General features: G+C 38.9%; 2 protein-coding genes across 5 annotated transcripts; one reads left to right on the forward strand and one right to left on the reverse strand.

Moving 5' to 3' along the window:
* Window positions 1–1,534: 1,534 nt before the first annotated feature.
* LOC122088203 lies at window positions 1,535–10,637 on the reverse strand. Of its 2 annotated transcripts, none has more exons than XM_042657388.1 (8): window positions 10,443–10,637; window positions 9,033–9,198; window positions 8,813–8,935; window positions 8,456–8,673; window positions 7,877–8,020; window positions 6,491–6,708; window positions 2,329–2,587; window positions 1,535–1,900 (listed from the first exon to the last, which is right to left on the reverse strand). In XM_042657388.1, exons 2-8 carry the CDS (start codon window positions 9,106–9,108, stop codon window positions 1,769–1,771), a joined length of 1,170 nt encoding a protein of 389 aa, XP_042513322.1. In that variant the 5' UTR covers window positions 9,109–9,198; window positions 10,443–10,637; the 3' UTR covers window positions 1,535–1,768. The 2 variants fall into 2 exon arrangements, with proteins under 2 accessions (XP_042513322.1, XP_042513323.1); XM_042657389.1 differs by lacking the exon at window positions 10,443–10,637 and adding an exon at window positions 9,301–9,450.
* A 7,820-nt stretch (window positions 10,638–18,457) lies between these two features.
* LOC122088256 lies at window positions 18,458–26,005 on the forward strand. Of its 3 annotated transcripts, XR_006143026.1 has the most exons (11): window positions 18,458–19,150; window positions 19,267–19,431; window positions 19,537–19,623; window positions 19,759–19,886; window positions 22,634–22,730; window positions 22,827–22,904; window positions 23,050–23,275; window positions 23,374–23,597; window positions 23,726–23,782; window positions 24,119–24,770; window positions 25,524–26,005. XR_006143026.1 is itself a non-coding variant. In XM_042657454.1 (10 exons), exons 1-9 carry the CDS (start codon window positions 19,049–19,051, stop codon window positions 23,747–23,749), a joined length of 1,131 nt encoding a protein of 376 aa, XP_042513388.1. In that variant the 5' UTR covers window positions 18,458–19,048; the 3' UTR covers window positions 23,750–23,782; window positions 23,869–24,107. The 3 variants fall into 3 exon arrangements, 2 of the variants coding, with proteins under 2 accessions (XP_042513388.1, XP_042513387.1); XM_042657454.1 differs by lacking the exons at window positions 24,119–24,770; window positions 25,524–26,005 and adding an exon at window positions 23,869–24,107; XM_042657453.1 differs by lacking the exon at window positions 24,119–24,770 and having other exon boundaries at window positions 18,459–19,150.
* Window positions 26,006–26,321: the final 316 nt, after the last annotated feature.

Below are 26,321 nucleotides of genomic sequence, written 5' to 3' on the forward strand. Positions count from 1 at the left end.
TAAAAAAAAAAAAAAAAAAAAAAAAAAAAAAAAAAAAAAAAAAAAAAATCATGACCATTACAACTTACAAAACAAAAGATTAATTAAATCAAATCCTATTATAAAGCAAAGGATAAGAACGCTTAATTAGTTTCTTACTCGTAGTGGCAACATAGGAATTTTATGTAGTATTAAAGGGGGTCAGGCTGGGTCAGGCTACAACGAATCAATTCAAACCAAGCGTATAAACATGTCGCTTCAGTCTGGTGCCTGACAGGCTAGCAACCTGCACAGTGAATATCTATTTAATAAACGTGCCGGGCTCAACCCCGATTTGTTTAATATTCAAGCCAGGCTAAGTTGAGCCGTAAACATGTCGGGCTTGGTCAACTTACCGATGTAGGCTTAGAATTGACACCCCTACTTCCATTGTCCATTTGTATGCTTATCCATACATATAATATGGGAAGTGAAGATGGATGAGTGACAAAACTAGAAAGCATGAAATCAAATATTATTTTTACGTTGACCATGTATATGAATTTATACTTCATTAACCCTTAACCTTTGCACAACATGAGTGTAGGCCTACTGAGCTTAACTTTTGTCATTAACTAATCCAGAGGAACCACACTGTTGCATTCTTTAGGGCTCCGCTTGGTTGTAGGTGAAATTAAAGGGAAAGGGAAAAAAATTTTAACTTGAAAAGGAAATTTTTATAATCATTAGTGATTATATTACGAAATGCAAATCATTTCATATTTGGTTATTAAATTTCACTTCAATTCAATCCAAAACTCTTTGCTATAAAATGTAAAATATATGATTACTCAATATGGTAAGAAATTTAAGTAATTTATAGGGTAATAATTTAAAAAAAAAAAAATTCCTCTTAAAATTTCCGTTGTAACCAAACATAGCCTAGGGTGGTCGAGATTCGATCTGGAAAAATGTTGAAATATTGGAATATTGGAAAAAGGCAAACGATATCAATGCCAAAATCCATATTTTGGTGTAATCTAGTCTCGTTCCCAACATGAGGAGTTAACCAAGTGAAGCACAACCCTGCACCCAGAGCCCAGAACCCCAAACCCCATTAAGCTTTTCCAAGCTTTGCCCAGATTCAATGCTAGATCAATACATTTGGTAATATCAATCCGAATAACAAAAAAAATAACTGGGGAAAAGAGGGTGGAGGGGGGGGTTTTGAACTGAAACCGAATAGAGATGAGTTCAGGTCGATGTTCAAACAGTCCCTGAATAACAGATCCCAGCACCCACCCTCTTGAACATTTCACGTATGGCATCTTTCTTAACCCCATTCATAAAGGGTTTTGGGGTTTACGTTGGTTGCCTAGCGTTAACATACCCTCATCATCAACTCAGCCCGAGTAAGCTCTCTTTGCTGTTCCAAAGTGCTGGGACTTGGTTTAGTCTTGCGGACAAGCCTATTAATCCGAGTTGTGCAAAAGGGGCACAGGTTCTCTTATCGAAAGGCAAACATCATATCCTCTTTCCTCAAATTTCACTTCACAACAGAAATTTTTCACAAAAATTGAGAGCCAGAAAAGGAACTCCATTAATTGGCTGAATCTGGTTTACAATAGCATCAGAAGGAATCCTTGAAGCATGCCTGTGTATCAACTGCTGCTCTCCAGCCTGAAATGTGCTAGGAATACTTATCATGATGATGCTGGTGGTCATTTGACAGCATCATGAGCTCCAATGAGAATATGCATTCTTGGAAATATTCTAGCTGACATCTGATCTGTATACTGAAACATATTGATTAAAAATCATACTTTGTTCTTCCACTCTTCAAGACAAGGCACAACATGTCTGAAACGTTAGAATAAGAGGAACTGAAGAAATTCCAAGACTCCAGCATCAATCGCTTCCTTGATCCCTTGAAATGAACCACCTGTGTTCAACAAAATAAACCAAACCAGAGTCAAAATGTGAACAGGCTGTATTCATGCTCAACATGAAAGGAAAGTACATATTGCATATTTTTCACTTTATAGCCACAAGCCACTGATGTAGGGTGAAGATTGGATGGCCTTTCGATGGCTACTCTTGAGAGATCTGCTAAGTAACATGTCACATGATCCATGGGTGGCAGTAATCATTAGAAAGAGATCTTTGGTTGGATCATTCAATAACCTAGGGACAACAGCTAAAGGGGGGAAATTTATCCTGCATACATTGCACCGTACATCAAACAATTAGTCCCTAGGGCCCAACCACCCTGTAACCCAAGTGGCAAGTCAAAGATAAAGCTTCCTAATAATTGGCTCAGGAACTTAGAACTGCCAACTCTAGTACATGCAAAACTCAATTCCACTTTACCTTTACATCTAATGGCATGCCATGAAATTGTCCTGCACCCTCGGGTGGTGTCCAATTGTACAAGGCACATGGTAGAAACAGTACTGATGCTCCATGAATCTCATCCATAAAGGCTTGTGGTCTAGTAAATCTCTTCGAATCGAATGAAGGATGGGACTTTACAACCCAAGCCAATGCTAATTGGTCTCCAAGCATTCGGGAAGCTTTCATGAATTTGGAACTGTAAATTTCTAGTACTTCTTGTAGAAAGAGTTTTGCCCTGCAGGTAATGAATCAACCATCCACTTAAGGCTAGTGTTTCTTCAGAAGAGGAAAAAAAAGTTTCAATTTTTCCAAAGGGAAGTCAGTTAGGGAAAGAAAATATTTTTAAGTGGAGTTTTTGGTCGAAAATGAAGCTACATTCAAGTTTCACATCAAAATCAGTGGGAAAAAAAAGAAGGTTAGTTGAGTAAAATTTTTGGCAACAAGTGAAGGCATGACATGCTAGGTTCTTTTTTTACAACCAAACACAATGGGAGAAACAGTTCCACTTCAACTCCATACCATTTTCACATCACATCTAACCAAAAACAATCTGAGATAATGACAAATGAGATACATGTTGATGCAAATACGGCTGCCCTTACTTGGTTGGACCAGCATGACCGGCTTTGGAAGCCAAAAGCCAAGAAGAACCGGTCCAACCCAAGGATTCGGTCCAACAAGGGTTAGATCATGCTTTTATTTTCCAGACTTGAACGTAGGAGTAGGATTTATTTCCTTGCTTTGGCTTCCTTTTTATAGTCGTTTCCTAGTTTAGGCTAGTTTCCATTTCAGTTAAGTTTCTAATTTCATGTTCCTATTTTCCTATATATTGGCTATAATCGATTGAAGATTTGGAGAGTGATTTGATTATTGAATGAAGATGTTGAGTTTTTGCACCAGTGAAGTGTGTGATTCTCCTCTTTCCCCCTCTCTACTCTGATTTTCCCTTTCTTCCCTAAAGGTTCTCCATCAACTTGGTATCAGAGCCGAAGGATCTCTATCCCCTTTCTTCCTTCCATCTCTCTTTTCTCCATTCCCATTCTTTGTTCTGTTCCTACAGAGACTGAGAACCAAAAAAAAATCGATTATGTCCAACAAAATCGACCCCTCTGTTTTCACCGCCCCTCCCCCTCTTCCTTCTAACTTCCGTGGTATAGTCCCTTTTCTAGGGTCCGACAGCAGAAAAAAAAAAAAAAAAGAAGTCGACGAAGAAGGAGAAAGAAAGTCGAGAAGAGAGAGAGATAGAAGCCAGAAGAAGAACAGAAGAAAAGAAGAAGAAGAAGAAGTAGAAGAGAAGAGAAGAGAGAAGCTGAAAATAAAAAAAGAGAGAAGACGAGAAGAAGACGGAATAGAATCAGAAGAAGATGAAGCAAGGAGAGAGGTAGAACCGTACCTGGTTTCTGGTTCGATCGACGACCTTCTGTTGCCTCTCATCTCCAAGTCGACCTCCCTAGAACTCCATCACAGTTCACGCCTCCTCCAAAAGTTCCGTTGCTGCTTCAATCGTCTATCGCCAGAGAAACCTGCTGATAACCATCGTTGCTGGTTTCATCTCCAAGGAGAGAGCTCCATTGGAGTTTACGGTGAAATCCTCAACCCCCGATTTCCATTTTATTCCTTTTTTTCCTAATTATTTGTCTATTTCCTAGAATACCCCTCCCTTTCTCCATTATTTCCCTTTTTGTCCCATACTTTTTTTATTTCCAATTAAACCCCTACCCCACACGTGACGTGACACACCCTTTTGTGGTTTAATTTGAACTTCCAAAAAAAAAAAATACAATTTTACCCAAAAAAAGTTATTTACCATTCTGCCCCTGCCCTTTAAGCCTCCAGTTATTTACTATTCTACCATTATTCTTTGAGTGTTATTTTGTTAATCATCACCATGGTAACCAATAGTGAAGTTGTTTAACAGCTAAATTCTTATAAAGGAGAAACTGATACAAAATTTGATGCTCTCACTAACATGGTCACGTTCTCTAAAAACAATGGTGGAATCTATGCAAGTTTTCATGGGATCCATGCAAGTTTCTATTGATCGTTTGGTGGCAGCAGATAAAGGAAATAGTCCCATTCAATCTAGGGATTCTTCCAACACCACTCCACAAGATCCGTCAGTAACACTACCACCACCACCACCACCACCACCATATGAGATTGGTAGACATGATGGAGCAGAAAGAGCAGCAAAATTGGATGTCCTTGATTTTTATGCAGACAATAATCCAAAATTGTACATTGACTGGATTCACAGCTCAGATATATTTTTCAAATGGTACGGGTTGACTAAGGCTCGAAAGATCCTATTTGCAGAGGCCAAACTGAAAGGCACGGCCCGAGTCTGGTGGATCAAGCAACAACAACATAACCGAACCCGAGGCATTGGTTTGGTCACTACTTTGGCTGAAATGTATGAAATCATGAATCGGCGATTCTTGCCTTCTGATTACAAGCAACGCATGCATCTCAGGTTTGCACAATTGAAACAAGAGAATTTGACCGTTGAAGAGTATGTTGCTATATTTTATTATTTGGCCACTCGTTCTGACTTTGAGTAGGATGAAAAAGTATTAGTGGCCCAATTTCGCAATGGTTTGCACCCTCAACTTAGTGCTGCCCTTGCATTTAGTCGACTACTTACCATGGAAGACGCCGTACAAGTAGCATCTCAGGTTGAGGAAAGTCTGAAACGCCCATACAACTGGAGAAATTTTGCAGATACTTTTTCTCGAGGTACTAGTTCCGTTTGGCAACAGTCTCTTACCCAAGAGAGGTCATCTAGCAAACCACAGGCTAGTGCTACATCTATGGCCTCTTCACGACCTAGTCGGCCGTATTCTCCACCTCGACATGTTTCTGAAATGTCATCTTCACGGCCTACTCACCCATACTCACCCCCTCGGCGTGGTTCAGATAAACCTTCTGATTCTTCAAAATTTACAGTTCGGTGCTACTCATGCCATGGATTTGGACATATCAGTGCTCAATGTCCCAGCCGTTTGGTTGCTTTTATTGATAAGGATTCTCCTATACCATATATTCCCGAAGAGCAACTTGGTTCTGACACTGTTGATTTAAGAGAAGAGCGTGCAACAAGTGAAGTCAATGACACTCTCAGTGACGAAGACCAACATCCTTTTTATGTCATTCGTCATGTGTTGACCACTCAGAAGGCCACTGACAATGAAGATTGACGCCACAGTAGTATTTTTCAGACTTGTGTGAAGTGCAATGACCAGTTGCTAACCTTGGTCATTGATGGAGGCAGTTGCACTAATGTTGTCTCTGACGACGCTGTTCGTAAGCTGGGATTGAATACCGAACCACATCCTAATCCTTACAAGGTTGCTTGGATGAACAACACTAATCTCAAAATCACAGATAAGTGCTTGGCCACATATTCTATTGGTGGATTTAAGGATACAGTCCAATGTGATGTCCTCCCTCTGAAGGTGTGCTATATCCTTCTTGGTTGACCTTGGTTGTTTGATAAGAAAGTACACCATTGTGGCTATGCCAATACCTATGCCTTCAAGCATGCCAACAAGACTATGAAGTTTCATCCTGCCAAAGATCTCCCTGAAATTAAGCTCAAGAAGATGGTGGGATCGTTCCTCATTCAGCGTATTCCTTCAGACGGTCTCCTCGGTCCTTTCCCTAACTCGACGGAGTCGAGTTCTTTTCAGAGAAGAAGAGTTGATGCAGATACGGATGCCCTTACTTGGTTGGACTAGCATGACCGGCTTTGAAAGCCAAGAGCCAAGAAGAACCGGTCCAGCCCAGGGTTTTGGTCCAACAAGGGTTGGAAGTAAAATTAGTAGTTTACTTAGTATTTTATTTCATGCTTTTATTTTCCAGACTTGAACGTAGGAGTAAGATTTATTTCCTTGCTTTGGCTTCCTTTTTATAGTTGTTTCCTAGTTTAGGCTAGTTTCCATTTCAGTTAAGTTTCTAATTTCATGTTCCTATTTTCCTATATATTGGCTGTAATCGATTGAAGATTTGGAGAGTGATTTGATTATTGAATGAAGATGTTGAGTTTGTGCACCAGTGAAGTGTGTGATTCTCCTCTTTCCCCCTCTCTACTCTGATTTTCCCTTTCTTCCCTAAAGGTTCTCCATCACATGTCGCGTACCTTAGAATTCCAACATTTGTACCCCTTACTGCAATGAATCCTGAATTTAGGGGTTGATTTTTGTTATTCCGGAAAGTTAGAGCCAGATGAAAATTTGGATAGTTCTGAAATATTGGTCCAAGATCATCGACCACTGCCACATCAGAATCCGTGAAGATATAATGATTAACACGGCCATGCCACTTGGAATGCTCCATAAGCCTTTGATCCAGAAAAGCCTGCAAAGATGATAATAATATGTCATTAGCATGGTTTCCATAATGATATGTCACTATGGTTTCCATATACTAGTACTGAGATTAAAATTGTAGCAAGAAACGGGTAACTCCTTAGCTCATATGTTAAGATAGTCCTAAGGTGCTCAACAACAATAGAATTCATCACCAAGCAAGAATAAGGATGAATCACGTAACAAACTTCTTTTCCATTTTAATTCTCAAACACAAGCAAACCTACAACAAAAAGAAAATATTCCATGACCCTTTGTCATAATTAAAGGTTTGAAACACCCTAAAAAATTGACTGCAATTGCAACATGGATCATAACCGGAACACTAAATCATCATTGCAATTCGGTTGAGGGTCTTCTTGTGATTATGTACCAACACATTACTTCACATTGTGAATGTTCTTATTCAGAAACAAAGTTCTTGTAATAAGCAGAAAAGGAAAAAGCAATTCTGTGAAGAAAACATTTCACCATAGTCGCATGACATTGCTACAAATGGGAAACAAAAAATTTCATGGCTATTTGCCGGGAACCAAGGTCCCTCCTGGAGAAGCTCTTCAGTGACTGAATGTGTCACCCATGATGAGGGGAACACCATTATGGCTTAACTGCCATCAACCAACAGAGACCCAAGATTTGAAAACCTGTTGGAGTTTCAGAGATTGGTTATTGCAGGCAAATTCACCAATAAGGGAGCTGGCTTACTCAATCAGGGAACCAAAGGCATTGGCCTCTAGGTTATTTCTTATTTGCTTGGGGACCTAAAATAATAAAATGATACAGCCAACCTATTGGCTAAAGTGGGGTCTGAAGAGAAACCTTTTGGATGGTCAAGATTTGTTCTCTCCTCCTCCTCCTCCTCCTCCTCCTCCTCCTCCTCCTCCACCCACCTAATAAAGTATGAGATGGTTTCTAGCACATGCTCTACCTTCAAACTTCAATTGATAAACCTTCTTGTCAAAAATCCCAGAGAGAGAGGGGCAAAAAAAGAACAAAGGTAAACTAAGTAATGCCTCCTAGACACAGATTGGAAAAGAGTTTCTTGATCCAAATATATCAAAGAGAGAGCACAATGACAGAAAAAATCTTAAGAACGACAACTAAGGTTACCAACTGCAATAGAAATAATACAACTAATGCACAAGACATGCCCTTACAATGTATGATCTGATTCTTTGAAGCATCAACTTGTCTCGTGAATATTCACCTTGAATTGGAAATACGGTGACACTATTTCTGCCAACTGAAAGTGCGGAAGCTGGATCAGTGAGAATGATTACATTGCTTTGGGGCATAGAAACCTGCAAAAATTACAAAAATATTGACATTTGGTTATATATGTAGAATTATAACAGGAATTGGCATATTACAATTTCGATCATTTTTTAAAAAGGCAAAGGAAAATTTTATCTGCCTGCCATTAACCCAATAGAAAGTCAATACCTATTACAAAGATTATTTCTAATTTGGAAAGATAGAAACACACGTTAGGGGATCTTCAGTTTCCCACACAAAACAACTGCAATCCCAAGCAACTGATAGGAAGTCGTTTATCCCATTATCCGTCCACAATAATAAATCCATTGGATAAAAGTTTGTGGATAATAACTTGTAAATATACCACTATGTAGTTCTGATCTCAGGTTTTAAGCACCGGGTATTGATGTGTAATGTGCATAAGTGTAGCTCTTTTTGTCTATTTTGTAAAACCTTCCATTTGTCATAAGTTGCCATACCTGGATGAAGTTAATGAAGACATCCAGAATAGCCATTGACCTTTCTCCTTTACTATATGAAGTGTTACCAACAGTAACCAAGTTTGATGATTTATCATCCTCATATGAATGAGGAGAGATGTTGTACAATGCAAAAACAGTGACAAGAGAAATGGTGTCTCTGGATGTGGCACCATTAGATGGAGATGAAAAGTGAGTCTTGTTCAAAGCTTTGACACCTGCAATACAAGGGAAATATAAGACAGGTATTGGAATATATGAATTCATAAAACTAATATTGCAGCAACAAATTTTGATTAGCATGCAGAAGGCTCCATAGCAATGAATTTCCATAGTGCACATAGAAATAACAGTTACCTTGACATTGCAATCGGTCAGGTAAACCTTGACCAGCGGCAGGTCCCAAAACTAGATGATCAAATTTCTTATAATTTTTTTTGGTCTGAACTTCAACAATTGAGCTTTGATGCAGTTCAAAAACTGAGAAAGACAGCAAAGCCATCCTTTCAATCTTGGATAATATGAAATCAAGAAGGAGATTTGAAACGTAGAGATAATAGGAAAAGTTAACAATCACCTGAGAATAGGTGAGGGACGAGAAAAACAAGGGGCAGGCAGAAGAGAAGGCGACGCCATCCACTGTAAATTTTCATACCTACCAAGCTCTTCCAGTGTTGCTGCCTAAGAAACCATCAGTGGGACCAATGGGCTAGTAGCATGTCAGATGCGGGATGCACACATAACTGCACCAACAATGTCATGCTGAACCTTGGTTAGAAAATCAATACCTAAAAATCAGAAGAAAATCCGCGGACAAGCTCATACAAAAATCCACAGTGCATTACCTTACAATGATTTCATTAAGTTTTACATTAAAAGTTGAAGGATCCAGAACTCTTTCTGAGGTTATCTAGTGAGAGGGAGCTGTCTTTTGGCAGGGCTTTCCACATTGGGCCATTCATCCCAAGCTATCAAAGCTTCAGATTTGTCCCTACTGATAACAAATTTTCCAATATTTACACATTAAATAAGAACCACACAAATTAACCTTGAAGCAGTCCAAACCCAAAACTCTGCCCCCTTCAACTTGTTTGCAAGACCATAACCAACCTTGGGCTTAAGAATCCCTAGCATTACTTCTACATCTTCATTGAAAATTTAGCTACCAACTGCGCCTACCTTTTCCCTCTCACTGACTCCAACCTATTCAACCGTTTCATCTGTTTCAGTTCAGGAATTTGACTACAGTGATTAACAAGCTTAACATTAGTTTAGAATTTCCTGCCGCAAACTCGAAATAAATAAGGCTCATCCGATTTAACTAACCCTATTTTCTCCAACTGATCCAATGCCTTCCACCCTTTCCTTACCTCTCTAACCACAGGGACATAGCTAAACGCATGGTGATTGGCATAGGCGTCCATGTATTGGACAACACCAAACGGGAAGCAGAAACGAGTTGGGGGGGCTTACTGTCCAAGACCCAGAAAATAGCGACACTGTTTCAAAGAGTTCTGGGCACCACTAACAAAGAAGAAGTATAAGCAGAGGGCGGAAGATGGAATGAATAAAACCCATATGGATCCTGAGTGAGGGAATCTACCCATGGCAATAACAAAACAGGGATTTTACTAGGTCACATTGTAGGGACTAGTGCAGAGCAAGTACGAAATCTGAGAAATCCAAACATACCCAATTGATTCTTCTTCTCTCCTTCCCCCTCAAACATATTCAATTGATTCTTCTTCTCTCTTTCCCCCTCTTATTCCCAAATCAATTGAGTACCAAGAAATTAACGTAGAAAAAATAAATGTGGACATCAAAATCGACCATCCACCAAGTTCAAATCTAGTACTGCTAGTTTGGGCGGTTAAAGACATTCATCAACGAGATTCAGAAATGAAATTGAAGGAGAGAAAAGAAAGTTTAAAACATTACAGGAATCACTACAAGTTTATGGAAGAATGAAAAGATGGTAACAGCTGACCTTCAAAGATAATACGAAAGCGCAGGACGGTGCTGCTGTTGATCTTAGTAAGTAGTTCTCCACTGTTGCTCGTTCAGGAACCCGGATGTAGCCCATGATTTTAGAAGCGACCCTTCTGATTTATTCGCCTAACCCTGTTCCACAAATTTGAGAAAAATAAATATAGGGATTTTTTTTTTTAAGAAGTAAAACAGAATACCTCCATAGCATTCATTGAAAATTTCCATGGTGTGTTTGGAAGTCAAGAAAAAATAAAAGAAATAATACAAAAATATAATAAGACAAAAAATTATAATTACATGATGATTTTTTATGTGTCTATCTCTCCTTTAAAATAAAAAATAAAAAAAAATAATATAAACTTGTGAAAAATTTTACTAGATTACAAAAGAAAAATGGGTTTCTAAACTACCCAGTGACACTTCGCTTTGACACACTTACCTAAGAAACGAAGTTTTATTATGGGCTAAACTCTAGTAAAATCCTAAACCCGCTAGGGTCTTAAGTTGACAAATTGTGGTCTAAGGAGTTAAAAGATAGTTTTCTCCCCTCCTTGAGAGAGCAATAGTGATATAATCTAACTTTAACACAAAAAAAGAGGGAGAGAATCTAATTTATTATAGACTTTCGAGGGGAACAAAAAGCAAGATGTCATATGTGTTGGTATTGAGTAGGAATGTAAATGGAACACCCAAAAAAGAATGTCAATAGAGTGAATTCAAAGCAATTATACCAATTTGTATCTATTACCGCTGAAAATTGTCTTAGGCCTCCTTTGATCCCTGTAGAGAAGAACAAACACAAGAGAGTGAATGTCGAGTTAATCTGGTGGGGGACTATCCGATGCCTAAGTTAGAATTATGTGCAAACAAATATTTCTTTGAAGAATAAAAGAGAATCGGTCCTGAGAATTGGGTTTACCTGAGATTTTTATAGTAGGAAAAATGGCGTTTTCCCATCAAAAGTCTTATTTTGGTAGTTGTCCATCATAGATAAGAGTCTAGATCTTGTAAGAATTGTAATGGGATAGTGTTTCCCGGAGATCATCTTAGATATAGGAACTCGGTGTTTATGTCCAGCCCCATGGGAATGAGCCAAGATACCCTTTAAGTGGGGAAAACTCGTGACCCTCGTGAAGGTCCCTTGGATCGACCCGTGTTTAGTGACCCATGTGCCTTGTTTGAAATATTTCCTCGAGAGCCCGTTTGTTTTGTATCGGGTTTTACCAACCGAGCAGCCTAAGCCAAGTGACCTAGTGGTCATGCTTCAAGGATTATAGTTCATAGATGGTCACTCTAGATGCCCTCCATCTGTTCGGCGGTGGTGATTGTGCTTGATTTTCCCATCACTCTCTACTTGGGTGATTGGCTAATTGGCGTCGCCCCTCTTAAGTTCTCGCTCGGTCTGCTCTGACTTTTTCTCGAACATTTAGGGAGATTTCCCATAACAATATCTGATTAACATGTTTATTATTCGTATTTGATCCGATGTCCAAAAGACATTTCAATTGAATATTCGAATTTGTATCCACCTAGAAAGTTGGATATTTTAATTGACACCCAATAATATTTGATTAGGTATTTTTTATCTCAACTATAAATAAAAAATAGGGTAATTTACAGCGCCACCCCCGAGAGAATACCATTTTATAGAGACACTCTATGCTTAATATCAAATTACATTCACACCCCTTATTGTCAGTCTTTGTTATTGAATATACCTAAAATGCTAAATCAACTGCTTCTTTTTTTTCTAAATACCAAAATACCCTTCAAAATGATGAAGTGCCTATTATACCCCCTGCAAATCCTAAGCAACTTCCTTGCTTGTTCTCTCAGGTCTATACTTCCCATCTTTAACCTCAAGTTGCTCTGCCATCTAATTTTTCCTTTTCTTCATTTCCAGTATACTTTATGTGCAAGTGAATAAGGCCATAAGGGATTTCAAACTTTAAACGAAATAAATTTAGATTTTCACTGCAATAGATAGGCGAAATTAAATGTCTAAGCAGCCTTTTACAGTCCTAATGTTGTCTTATGCAAGCACGATGAATTTGATCTTCTTCTATTTTGCGGATCTCTGACCTACTTGCCTCTTTGAATTGAGTTATAAGTGGAACAGTATATGGAGAATTGAAATCTTTGGAGACAATGACTACAATGTGATGTTCTTCAATGCGAGTACAGTACATTTGGTTTTCTTCTTGTGGGTCTCTTGGCTCTTTTTGCATCCTTATTGTCATTTTCATCCAAGTTCCATGGAACCACTGAAATAGCAGAAACGATTTGATTTTTGGGTGTTTGATAAACATGATTCTTGGATTTTTTTTGCACACATTTAATTCACTAAAATAAGTAGAAAGAAGCAAACATGCATGAAAGACCATCCCTTGCTCCAAAACCCAAGGGGGTAGCGCAATTGGTGAGCAACGAACTTAGTACGACCTGTAAACTCGGACGTCCTAATTTCGACTCCCACTAGGTACAACTTGGGGCACTCACACGGGGGTGTTCAGTTCTCTTCATTGCTTTCAATGAAAGTTGAATGGATCTCATTCAACTTTGTATGACCCGGTCCATGCGGTTGTGTTGTCAGTATGGGCCCGCGGGACTAGTCAGGCCAAAGGCCTAGATACCCGTCTTTAGCCAAAAAAAAGACCATCCCTTACTCCAAAAAATCCCTAGCATAAATTTTATTCAAGAACTCATATTTGAATGAGATTCAATAACTCAAAAATGGATGGATAAAACTGACTGAAAAATGAATCTGGTTTCAATGTTTGATCAACCAAATAGATAGAAAATCTAGCAGGGTTTATTGGGTGATAAGCCCTCTTTAAAATCCAACAAACGCAACCCAGGCATACCCCATTTCAGTCACATTTATCACCATTTATGAAACTAATATTCAGATTCACATGTTAACAACTCAATATTCCATTCACAAAAGGGCCAAAAAAAAATGAGAAGCTTGAATCATAAGGGGAAATACCTGGAGTAGCAGAGAGAGAGAGAGTTTGAATGTTGTAGAGAGAGAACTTGAAGGTTGCCGGTGAAATGAGCAGTTAACGACAACAATTAGGGCTTTGCATCCGCGTGAATCACACACACACACATCTTGCAACGATAATGGTGGAAGACGAGGTTGAGGAGAGATGAGCGTAAAGGATCATTTCTCCCGAAATGAACAGCACGCATTGACTAGCAGGCTACGAGAGCTGATTGGCAACCAGCAGGATTCGAAATGGGTTCAGAGTAGTGCGAAGGTAATTAGGGCTCTTGGTGTTTTCATCAGGTTGGGATGACGAAGAGAGTAGAGAAGATGAAAGGCATCGGGTTTTTGGGAAAATTACCGGTAACGATTTTTGCGCAAATGCCTGACGAAGAGAATATGTACTTCCCTCGGCTCGTCCTCAATTGCTCAAGTTAGAGAAAAAAGCCACAAGGGCTTGCAGTGATGGCAATCCTTGGAATCGTTTTGGAACGTCTACAACAGAGTAGTGCCGTGAGATCTAAATCAGTAATCGTCGATGGTGGAGGTTATTGAAGAGATGAGCATGCTCGGAGTGAAAGTGAAGGAAGAAGATGGCCTTCGGTGGTCAGTACCTTGGTTCTCCTTTCCGCAACAAGCTTAGTGGGTAGAGAAGAAAGATGGGTTGGAAGGTCTCTTTAATCGTGACTTTCACAATTGTTAGAATCCACAACATTTCTAGAAAGTCACATGAATGATAAATTGATATAAGTATTAATTTAAATTCCTAAAAACAAGAAGATAAACTAAATGACTTTATCAAACGTTTTTTAGACTGTTCCTCCATTTCTGAGAATAATAAAACACAAAAAAATGAGTGGAATAGAATGTTGTCAAATAATGCCTAAGTGTCCATTGGGCATAAAATGTTTTTAATTGCCCTTGTGTCACCATCGACCCTGATCACCATAACCATTGTTGATCCAATAATCATCCACCCTACAACTGTGTGGTATAACCTATAATGTTGGGCGAGCTGATTTACTAGAATTTATGCTGAGGAATTTGGTAAATAATGTCTCCCCCCCCCCTTTGAAAGAAAAGAATACATATGCAAAGAAAAGGAGATGTCAATTACAAAACAAAATTTTGAGGTGCAATAACACCATATCACCATACGCATCGACAGTACACTCGTCGCTCCATCAGACTACAATGAGTTCGGCAACACTAGAACATGGATCATGTTCCAGTCCGTTACCGGAGGTACCATCCACAGTGAAACCCTTGATGGGAAAAGGCTCTTCTCTCTGGGCATGCAAGCTGCTGGCAAGAAGTGCCACTCTAGAGTTTCGGTAGGTTAAATTAAATTGCAGAATCGCCCCTCCGTGTTCTTATAGGCGGAAGCGGTGTTGGTACAGGAGGTGCCCTTGAGGTTGGAGTTTCTTTCCAATGTCTAAGATGGTAACTTTTTATTTCAATAGGTATACGGTACTTCAAGTATAAGATCCGACTGGAAGAGATTACAGTTCTCGTAGGGATGGAGAAGGGGATAAGGGTTTTCCTCAAACCCACAATGAAGGTGAGGGGTATTGATGGGTTAGTGTAAAATAAGATGGAGATATGTATTTTACTCAAAATAGTTAAATTATCATTTCAAAGCCTCACTTAACATAGACTGACGGCAGGGTTTGTACGCAATTTGGTGTTAAGCAAGGGGTTTCTCTATAATAGTGGTATTTATAGGGGGTGAGGCTGTAAATCACCCTAAAAAAATAATAAAAGAAAGTTCATGGACCAAGTTTTATTGAGCCCAGTATGGCCGATCAATAGCGTATTATAGAGGGAGATAGATATATGGGAAGAGAGGGGGATCATATCAGGATCGTTTTTTCTTTCACCGAGTGGTGAAAACAAACTTTGTCCAGAGTTTATATGGTGAAAAACACATAATAATAATAATAATAATAATAATAATAATAATAATAATAATAATAATAAGGGTAATTTACAATGTCACCCCCTGAAGAATGCCAATATTAGAGGGACACCCCTTCTCTTTCACCAAATTAGAAATAATAATAATAATAATAATAATAATAATAATAAGGGTAATTTACAATGTCACCCCCTGAAGAATGCCAATATTAGAGGGACACCCCTTCTCTTTCACCAAATTAGACTCGGACCCCCTATCGTCAGTCACAGTTAAATATACCTTATATGCTAATGTCAGCAATAATATTTTATTTAATATACCAAAATGCCCTTATTAAATATGAAGTACCTAAATTACCCTTATAATAAGTTACTATTTCTTTCCCCCTTTCACTGGGGATCGTTCAAAGCTGCGACGACAGACGGCGACCAGCATGACCTTTGTGAAAAGGCCGAACCCTCACCTCTCAAGACATGCAACTTTCTAGCTTCTTCAGATCGCAGCTCCATTATGCCCGTCCCACCAAAACATCCACTTTAAGCAAACCCCACCTTCCCAGGCCTCCTAAAGAAATAAGAAAAATTGGAAACGGAGCTCCATTTATCTCTCCCTATCTATTTCGCTTTTGATTTCTATCTTTCATTGAGAGTCTTTTCTTTTTCTCTTTTGTTCTCCACCCCTAATGTGGCCACCATGGAGAATATCACCAAGTCGAAGTGCACTCCAACGTATTCAAAACCATAAGCTCCATTCTTTGAATCACCTTTGTTTCAAAATTAAATTCTTCCACATGAAACTCTAATAACGTAGGTACCCTGCATTCCTCCATCTTTGCAGCCAAAGTTAACACGCCACCGATAGTAAAGCTATAGCCCATGGTTCCCACTCTGTCATCAACAAATACAATCAATTACCCACCCAAAAAAAAAAAAAAAGAGAGACATTTTTTCTTGAAAAATCATCAGAGGCAGTTCATTCCTTACATCAATGGTTGGTTTTGAAAGAAACCGATCAGAGATAAGTGATAGACAGAAAATTTGTTTGGAAACAAAAGCCGAAGAATGCCGATGTACCCACCACCGACGTTCTTCTGTTTCTTATTCTCTTGCAGATTGTCTCTGCTTTTGGGTTACTTTTTTATTCCCCTCTGTAGGTCTAAGAGTTTATGTTTTTTAAATCAGACAACGGTAGGTACGTCGACGGAGCAGAAGAGATCCAACAACTTCACGAGACCTGAGAGCTGAAGAGGTTTGTCGAAGGTTTTCTGGCGACGGAGACAGGTATTTGCGACTAATGCAGAGGGCATCGCTTCGTGTTGTGCGATCAGTGCAACGAGAGAAAGCCAAGGTAGCGGATGAAGGCCTGAACTAGCCCTATCATCGTAGTCCAGCTCAAAGGCTCCCCATTCGCCGCCACCACCACCAACTTCGGGGCCACTGCCATCGCCAGGCCTACCTACTCTGGAAGAGAGAAACAAAATAGAAGAATTGGGTTAAAATGTGTTTCAATGAGAAGGGTATAACGATCATTTTATCTCTTGACTCACCAGTGACTGACGGTAGGGGGTCCGAGTCTAATTTGGTGAAAGAGAGGGGGTGTCCCTCTAATATTGGTATTCTCCAGGGGGTGGCATTGTAAATTACCCTAATAATAATTATAAAAAAAATTGGATCAATTATTTTTCGGTCAACAATTTCATCATTGTTGTGCATACTGTAATTGACAAATGATTACCTAAAATGGCCATTTGGTAGATATCTTTTTGGGAAAAAGAACATTGCCAATTTGGTGTAGGCAACACCGGAAGTATCTTCAGCTCACAAGGAAAGGGAACACTGTGGTATTTTCATGCTTGCCTATGTATTGATGTAAGCAAAATCATACTATCTAGATTGGCTGGGTTCTTTCTCCCTTTTTTTTTTTTTTTTTTATAAAGAAAAAGTGTTACCTGGTCACGTGATCACCACGTCAACACTTGAGCCTGGGAGAATGTATATACAGATAGGGGTGTCAATTCGTTAGGCCGGGCCGGTCTCAGTCGGGCCTAATTGGGCTTGGCGGTGTGAAACCCTTACACTGTGAATACTCGTTTACTTAAATGAGCCTATGTTTGGGGGGGCATGGTAAGGTTTGTAATCGGGTCGGTCTGTGTCGAGCTTTAATCGGGCTACCTTAAATAGGCCTTAAACGTGCTACGAACCTACTTAAGTTTAAACGGGCTCCCCCTAAAATCTTTTTTTAAGTAGATTAAATGTCCATAAATCTTCCATTTGAACATAGTATAGGTCACCCAAAAACTCTCCACAGTGAATCATATATGAGATCATGGTTGTTTCTTACACCAAACAAAAAAAAGATTATGATTAGTACCAAAGTGATTGTTCTCCTCAAGAATTGTCTGCCCTTTATTCTTTTTTTTTTTTTTTGGGTGGAAGTCTGCCCTTCATTCACTCTCCATTAAAAACATCTCAAAGGACCTTATTTTATTTTAGGGAAAAAGGTTAGGTATGACGTTGATATCAAGTATGCTAGCACCTATTGTGTCTATTTCTCTCTTCCCTTTTCTGAAATGACCCTAATATCCTTCATGAATGATACTCCATCATGTAATCATATTGGTGCTATCCGCTAGCATACTTGATATCAGCGGTATACCTATCCTTCTCCTTTTATTTTATTACAAAGTTTGATGTAATACCGTGTTGAACATCATTTATCATAGATTTTTTATTATAAATTCTTTACTATTATTTTGTATTAGTAGTGGTAAAATAGGTATTTACGCAGTTTTAAAAGGGTTGGGTAGGTTGGGCTAAATGACTCAGTTCAAACGGACTTCTTAAATGAGTCGGGCCAATCGGGCGCCCAATGAGCTAGTAGCTTGCACCGTAAACATCTGTTTAATAAACGTGTCGGGCCTACGCCCTAGGCCCTTAGGCCCAACACATTTATTAAATGGGCCGGTTCAGATCATGCCATAAGCAAGTCGAGCTCGATTGGGCTACCAACGTGGGTTCATGATTGACATCCTATATACACTCATCCAACCAGAGGGGCACGAGCATCTTTTCATTGCTGTCTTGTGTCTTGGCGTAGAGGGCACAAAGGGGCAGTTTTTTTTGTTTTTTTAATTCCTAGTTATGATGTCCTTTGTTTTGGTGAACATAGTTATGACGTCCGTTGTTTCAGGGAATGTGCAGCAAAAGATACCTTCATCACTGCCGGCCAGGTTCTGGTGCGGGAGGGAAGAGAATTGAATTTGCAGACGGATTTAAGACATGGTCTCCACTCTCCAGTGCGAAAAAGACAGGGAAGAAACAACAAATGGAATCCATAAAATATAATACATTAGCAGGTGAATGACAAGAGGAAATTTTATGAGTGAGTGGGAAGCAAAGAAAAGGAATGGATGGATGAGAGGGCCTTTGGATTAAAATATGCTAATCTTTGCAGTCAATTGCTACAGATATGGATTAACTAATCCAGATCCATGATCCAGACATAGCACAGGAGATACCTCTCTCTGTGTTTCCGTGTGCCGCACTACGGTAGTCTCTTTTTCGTACAAAGGGACAGATATTGTCTGAAAGGTGTGTTAACCCATATAAATAAATCTCTCCTTGGGATTCTCTTTGTCTAATAGATAAAACCTCTTCTCCCCAACTGAAATAAAGAGATTCAAAGGGTATAAAGAGTGATGTGGAAGTCAATGGCGGTCATGGCTTTGTTATTGTGGTTTTCTTTGTTGCTTTGTAGCATTAGTCGCGGCATCAGAAGCTCCAGCATCTCCTTCCCCAAGGTTCACTTGTTTTTCTTCCTTAATTAAGTACTTGTAGAGAACTCAAGACCCTTTCTCTCTAACGTTTTATGTGATTCTTTTTAAATAAAAGTATACTAATTTTGCGAAATTTGCAGGAAAACGGGAGGATTTCGAACTCCAATATAGGTATGGTGGAGGGTTTAGTAGTAGATCAGAGGATGAAACTGAATCATAACATTGTGGGTCCAGTGGTAGAGGAGTTTATCTTTGCCGCAAACTCGGTTCCTTTCAATAGCTGTCATGCCTCCACCATTGTTGAGGTGATGGAGACGATTCTTGATCTTTCCCCAAATTTTTTTTTTTTTTTGATGAATTAGTACAAAGAGATGCTGTTGAGTGTTGATGATGTTTGCGGGTCTTTATAGGTTGCGAAAGATACTTTTCTGGTTGCCTACTTTGGTGGTTCTCAAGAGGGAGCACCTGATGTGAAAATTTGGTTGCAGACTTACAAGGTAAGAGATACATATTACTGTCTGCAGTTTAATATCCTTCTGTTTTTTTTGTTGGGGGGGGGGGTTGGTGGTTGAGGGTTCTTTCTTTATTCTTCTTTCACTTGATCTTTCAATTTGATTGTTGTTCTTGTCTAGGATGGCTCATGGCATCCTCCTATTGTGGTTGATGAACAACCTGATGTGCCAATGTGGAATCCTGTCTTATTTAAGCTTCCATCAAATGAATTGCTACTGTTCTATAAGATTGGTCAGGAGGTCCAGAAGTAAGTTTTCAGCCCTTCACTGTGTTCTTTTGACTGCTTTTTCTTATTGGTATTCTGTATTTTCATATCAAAATCCCTAACTACAAATCATTTTTAATAAGTGATTGGACCTCGACTGTCTTACGTGAAGCAGATACGAAACCCATTATCAACTCATTTTGAAGCTATTAGTATAATGTTCATACAGAGAATATTCTTTGCAAGTTTTCACTTTGACTACCTATAAAACTGATCTGTTTTTGTAACTGTTGATCATGGAATTGCTATGCTGTAAAACAAGATAGAGGCTTTGTGCTATATTGAATTTGTTCAGAGTTAAGCATTTCTTGTAGGATGAAAAGTTGAAAACTGTAGATATTTATCTTGGTTAGTCCTATCCTATGATAGTTGAATAATTGTAATTTTTTTTTTTTGGTTTGATCACTAGTTTCTGTATTTTATATTAATCATGGTGGGAAGAGTGGATTACACAGTCATGAATTCCTGTGTAATATAGTCACAAATCTCAAATTGGATTGGAATTTCTCCAGTTGGATGATGATCTTCTTTTCTATCTTCCTTATACCTTTAACATACTTTATCTATGTTTTCCATTTACAACTTAGATGAAAGCACAGAATAATAATTTGGTCTTTTTTACTTAATGAATGACAGATACTTATATTACAATTGGAAGTCAAACGACCCTCGTAGAGGCTTATCCCCCTTAGCTACTCAGTAAGGTTGGTGCATGATTCCAAGACTCGATGAGTCGATCTCCACAATCCTTCTTCAGTTGTGGACATCTGCTGCTAACTGCTAATAGTAGCCAACGAGTTTTTCAGTTATAACTGAATTCGAACCCAACAGGGAGATAGACTGTAAACCAAATTCTGATGCCCTCGACTATGCATCATTTTTATCTGCTATTTGAACCAACATAATACAGCAAAAGATTTTTCCTTGATTTGTCTTGGATTGCTTCCCAAATCTTGCTGGTAGAATATAACTTAGTCATCTTATCATAGAATATTGAAGTTTTGAAGGAGAAGTCTCCCACCTCTCTCTCTCTCTCTCCCCCCCCCCCCCTGTTTGTTAAGCATGATGATTAGCTTAGTCTAGTTTTATTAATTAAGGAAACAGCACTACACCCTAGCGAGGGGGTGGAGGGGAAGGATGTAGTGGCCTTATTCTTCGAATAGCTACTATATACCAAACTTGATATCCTGCAACGTCAACAGCCTGGAAGTATACTTTGGTGTGCCTGTGTGTTGAGTAGATCCAACCTGCATTCCCACAGTAAAATAAAATGACTCATCTTGACTGGCCATGGAGCCGGCATGTTGATTATCTTACCTGTATATACATGATAATGTGATTCTCGTAATGCCTTCAACCTCAAGTTAATCCGTACACTAATACCAGTTTACCAGATTCCTAGGTCCTCTTTGAACCGAATGTCATTTCTTTGATAATTTAACCTGTATAGAGCCCTTATGAACTAAAGTATTGCTAATCATTTTAACTCACTATCTGACTTCCTCTGCTTTGGATAAAACTTAAGCAATGAATTGAGAAAGAAGTAGGTAATTCACCTTGGATACTCAATCAAACTCTGACTGGCCATTACTAAAATTTGAAGTTGTTGCTCATTTGATTTCAGTACAAAATAGCTGTTACATTTCCAGTAGTGCAATCATGCCTCTTCTTTTGTATCTATTATCCTTTCCCAAAGACTGAATTAAGATTCTAGGTACGACTCAATAGAATATGGAAATATCAATGCTAAAGAATGAGGTTCTTAGCAAACAGATTAGGGAAGCAAAACTCAACTTCATGCCCTGTTTTTGAGAAGTGAGAAATACTTTTCATTCAAGGCTCCCAATTCCATGCCCTTACTGGTTTGCACCGGGCTTATTTTGCTCAATATCTTTTGAACTAATATGCTGGCTCTCTTGCTCTGTTGGAAAACCTTAGTTAGTACTTGCCAAAGTTTGGCTGCTATAAAATCCCTAAAAGTTATATATATTCTTAAATCTGGTTGGCTGTCCACATTACAATTACTTCTCCATCCATCCTGGACTGCTCCAGAGCATACACAGCATACCATAGCCTTAGTTGTTTTGGGAAAGCAAGTTATTGAGGTTGTCAAACCCTTGCCCCAACCAACTAACCTGACCAGGACGTCCGATTAAGACCGAGAGTCTGATTGAACATTTAATTCATGGTTTGGTCTTGGTTTGAGGACTGAATACCGATTAATTAATTGGTTGATCTCTATCTGAATATCCAACCTGCCCAGAATGATGGGCCAGACAATCAGACCAAATGTACCAACATGACAAACTAAGACCGATTAAGACCTATTTAGGGTCAATTAATCTGTCCTAAACCAAAATATGGACGAAAGATGTCTTAACTGGTTGGAGTTGGTCCTCAGACAGAATACAGCTTGATTGACCGTGGCTGACAGAGTTTAATATATGGTTTCAGTGTGGCATCCCTGAGACCAATTGATTAGTTTGTCAGTTTTGATCTCGACCGAATAAGCAGGGAACCGAATCAAGACCAACCGAACCCGACTGATTTACACCCTTACAATTAGTCCATCTTGCAACCCATGGCAGCCAACCACACGTTTTGATATTCTTCTGATGCTTGTTACTGTGATTATGAAACTTGAGCTGAAGTTCATAAAAAACTCATTTGTATATATACCAATCTGCGTTGTCATCTTTCATGCTTACTGGTGTCAAATCAATTTTCAGATGGAGTGGATGCAAGAAGCGGTCATTAGATGGAGGTATCACTTGGATGGAAAGGGAACAACTTCCACCTGGAATAATAGGACCAAGCAAGAATAAGGTAGAACATCATTATCTAATCGATTATCTGTGATGTATAATGGAACTTAAATCTAGATATAAAATGTTCATTCAATCCATGTTTAATCTTTCTCAGCCTATCTTACTGGAGGATGGGCGCTTGCTCTGTGGATCTTCTGTGGAAAGTTGGAACTCTTGGGGTACATGGATTGAGGTACTCAACTAAACAAACTACTCACACATGCACTCATATTCATCAATGCTGGGAATTATGTTTTCTCTAATGATAATGGGAAGGAAAATAAGAAACAATGGTATGGACATTTGAGTTTACATGTCATGCAACTCACAATGCGTAGGTCACAGCAGATGCAGGACAATCATGGATGAAGTTTGGACCAATATATATAGAGAATGAATCTCTCAGCGTGATCCAACCAGTTCCTTTCATGACTGCAAATGGGACGTTACGTGTTCTACTGCGATCATTTGAAGGACTAGGTAGAGTTTTTATGTCAGAATCCTATGATGAGGGTATGACCTGGAGTTATGCAAAGCCTACAGAACTCCCGAACCCAAATTCAGGTAGTGACTCTATGGTTGTTGCTATCTGCATTAAATAAGCTTAAAGATCTTTTGCCTGAGGTTGATTACTGGTTTATGGTTTGATATCTATTAACTAGGAATTGATGGGGTTAAATTGAGTGATGGCCGTCTATTACTTGCATACAACACAATCTCCAGAGGCGTTCTCAAAGTAGCCATCTCGTTAAATGATGGTGACTCCTGGAATGAGGTGGTAACATTAGAGGATAATTTGGAAATGGAATTCTCTTATCCTGCTGTAATCCAAGCCAGTGATGGATTTGTACATATCACTTACACATATAACAGGACACAGATTAAGGTAGCCTGCTTGGTTTTAAATTGTTAAGCTTCGTTTTTATTGGTCTTGTTACTCTTCTATCATTTCATATGTGTTATTATTGCCTGTTATCTACCAGTAAGGTTGAACTGCTTCACTCCTTTTTGCAGCATGTCGTACTCAACCCCAACTAATTTGTGAAATCCTAGTCGCCGGAGCTTCAAGAGGTAAAAAAAAGGGGCGGGGGTCACTGTATCATGAAGATGATAGCTAATCATTTACTAATTTCATACAATTCTTTTTTCTTTTTCAGTAGTATATAAATCAAGGGCTGAGGATCACTGCCAGGGTGCATGCATCCTGCACCAGTGCCCCAGCCAATTGGACAATGTACAGGAGCATCCAACAGGGCGGGCGCAGCTGGGCAGGGATCTTTTTCCCATAAATCAAATTTATAGCTATAATTAGTACCATTTATTTTAGATAGGAAGGCCAGTGTGAGATGTTGGTCCTTGCCTACTGAACTACCCCTTGGGGTACCCTTTTTTTTTTTTTTTTCGTAGCTATAATTTTAGGATGTGGAAGGGATAGGCATGCCACCTGCTCCATGTAAGCTAACAAGCGACAAACACATGAGCTGAAGCTAGAAAGGAATCAGAACCCAGTTCTCAAACGATTGCTTGCAAACTTAAACAGTGAAGGCCTGAGGCACACTAGCATGTACTGGGAGTCAATTCCATTGATACACATGAATTGTAAATTGAAGTTATTGTTCCAATAACATTGGTCCAGGAACTGATGGGCCATTGCCACCCCTCTCAGCTGTCTGAACCTGTTTGTTTAATAAAGAATATTTTTCCTTGGAAGGGAAGACAGACCTGGTTTTCCTACAAGGGCATTAAGGAAAGGAGATGTCTCTTTGATGGGCATTTAGATCTGCCATTTGACGGGTTAGTTGGGGCTGAAATTCTGAGAATGGTTAGACCCAAGGTCTCTTTTTTACATGTTAAATATCAGACCACTTCAAGTTTGCCAAGTGGCAAAACAAGGAATTGAGAAATCTGGGATTACCAAGAGGGTGCACAAGAATACAATGGGGGTGCATGGAGGCTGAAATTTGGCACGCAGTCTGTTCTGACAGTTCCCTAGATATCAAACAGTAGATTTGCTTGAACCCTATTCCTTCTTGGGAAAAGGCAGCGGACTTGATTGTAGGTAGGAACTGGAACCTTTCTCTAATTTATTCTGTTCTTCTACGCTCTTATGTCCTCTCTCATTGTTAAGATTTCTTTAACCTTGACTCCTCGTTATGTTTTTCGGTTTGGCCCCTTTACCAAGAATGGAATCTTAACTACTAAGGTTGTTGTTCATATTAAAAAATAATAATTATATTAAAAAAAGAAAACTAAGGTTGTTGCTAGGTTTCTATCTATGTTTGGTATATATTTTTGCCCTCCTCACTGAGTTGCTCTTCAAGTGTTTGGTCCATACTGTGGAAATAAAAAACACATCTAAAATTTAAATTATTTTTGTGGGAATTGCTTAAGTGAGGGGTTAATTACTAAAAACAAGTTGTCATTTTCTTAAGATTGGTGAATTTTTTTTTTTTTTTATCTGAGAAAGAAACGGATTGCCATCTTTTTTTGTCTTGTCCCTTTGCAGAGTGGATCTGGGAAGCAGGAATTTTGGGTTTAAAAACTGAATTCCTCCAAGCAAAAAAATTTTTTTTTTAATTATTATTATTATTTTTTTTGTCCATGACATGCTACTTCTTATGGACTACTAGGAACCACTGTTCAAGATCTAGTTTTTGTCCTAGTACTTATTTATGAGGAATATTGATAAATGGCTTGTTGAAAAACTGGATTTGTTTCAGCCTTCATTTTACTTCACTCCTCCCATGCCTCAACCCTTCAGCCTTGCTAAATAGTGAATTCCATGAGTTGCTTGACCCTGCTACTTATACAGGTATATGTGATGAAAGCTTTGTTAAAGAAACAGATGAAGCAGGATGGGCCTCAGTTATTACCCGAGGGAGAACTTTTGTCACTTTCTTTGAACTATGGTTGTACAGGGAGTGCTTAAATATCTAAAGCTAGCGAATGCTCCAGGAACTTCAAAAGGCAAGAGAATTGGGAGCCACAACTATTTTCCTTCGGACTGATTGCCAGGCTTTAACTGAATAGATGGCAAATGTATGGGAACCTGGCCATGGGAGCGTTTTACTGTTCTCTTGGACATTAAGTTTGTACTAAAAACTATTTCTTGAAGTGTCTGGTCAAAGAGAGTAGGGATTAGATAGGTATAGCTCATGATATTGCTAAGTGTGCAAGAGTAGAAAAGCTTTGTACTTATATTTCGGACAATCTTGTATCCTTTTTCTATTCTTAATAGAATATTTCTTATAAAAAAAAGAAAAGATTTGCCACATCATTTTTCATGTGATAAAACTAGGTGTGGCTGTTAGGGAGATAGCTTTCTTAAATGACCCACACTGCTGCTGCCATGTTATTGGAGGAGAAAATTAGTTCACTGAAATACAATTTTGGGATTTTTTTTCTTCTTCCAAACTATTTATGCGGTATGTTGATCATTGATACACTTGGCACAAATGGAGGACACTCCCCCAACCCCCCCACCCCCCACACCCCAAAAAAAAAAAAAAAATCATGTGTCTGGATTCTTACCTTCACTTGATTATGCCCAAATGTGCTTCTTTGCCATGTCCAACCAAAAAAGGAAGATGCCATTTCATGTGAACAAGTG

Source organism: Macadamia integrifolia, chromosome 9, assembly GCF_013358625.1.
Source record: "Macadamia integrifolia cultivar HAES 741 chromosome 9, SCU_Mint_v3, whole genome shotgun sequence".
In the NCBI taxonomy this organism is placed as follows: domain Eukaryota; kingdom Viridiplantae; phylum Streptophyta; class Magnoliopsida; order Proteales; family Proteaceae; genus Macadamia; species Macadamia integrifolia.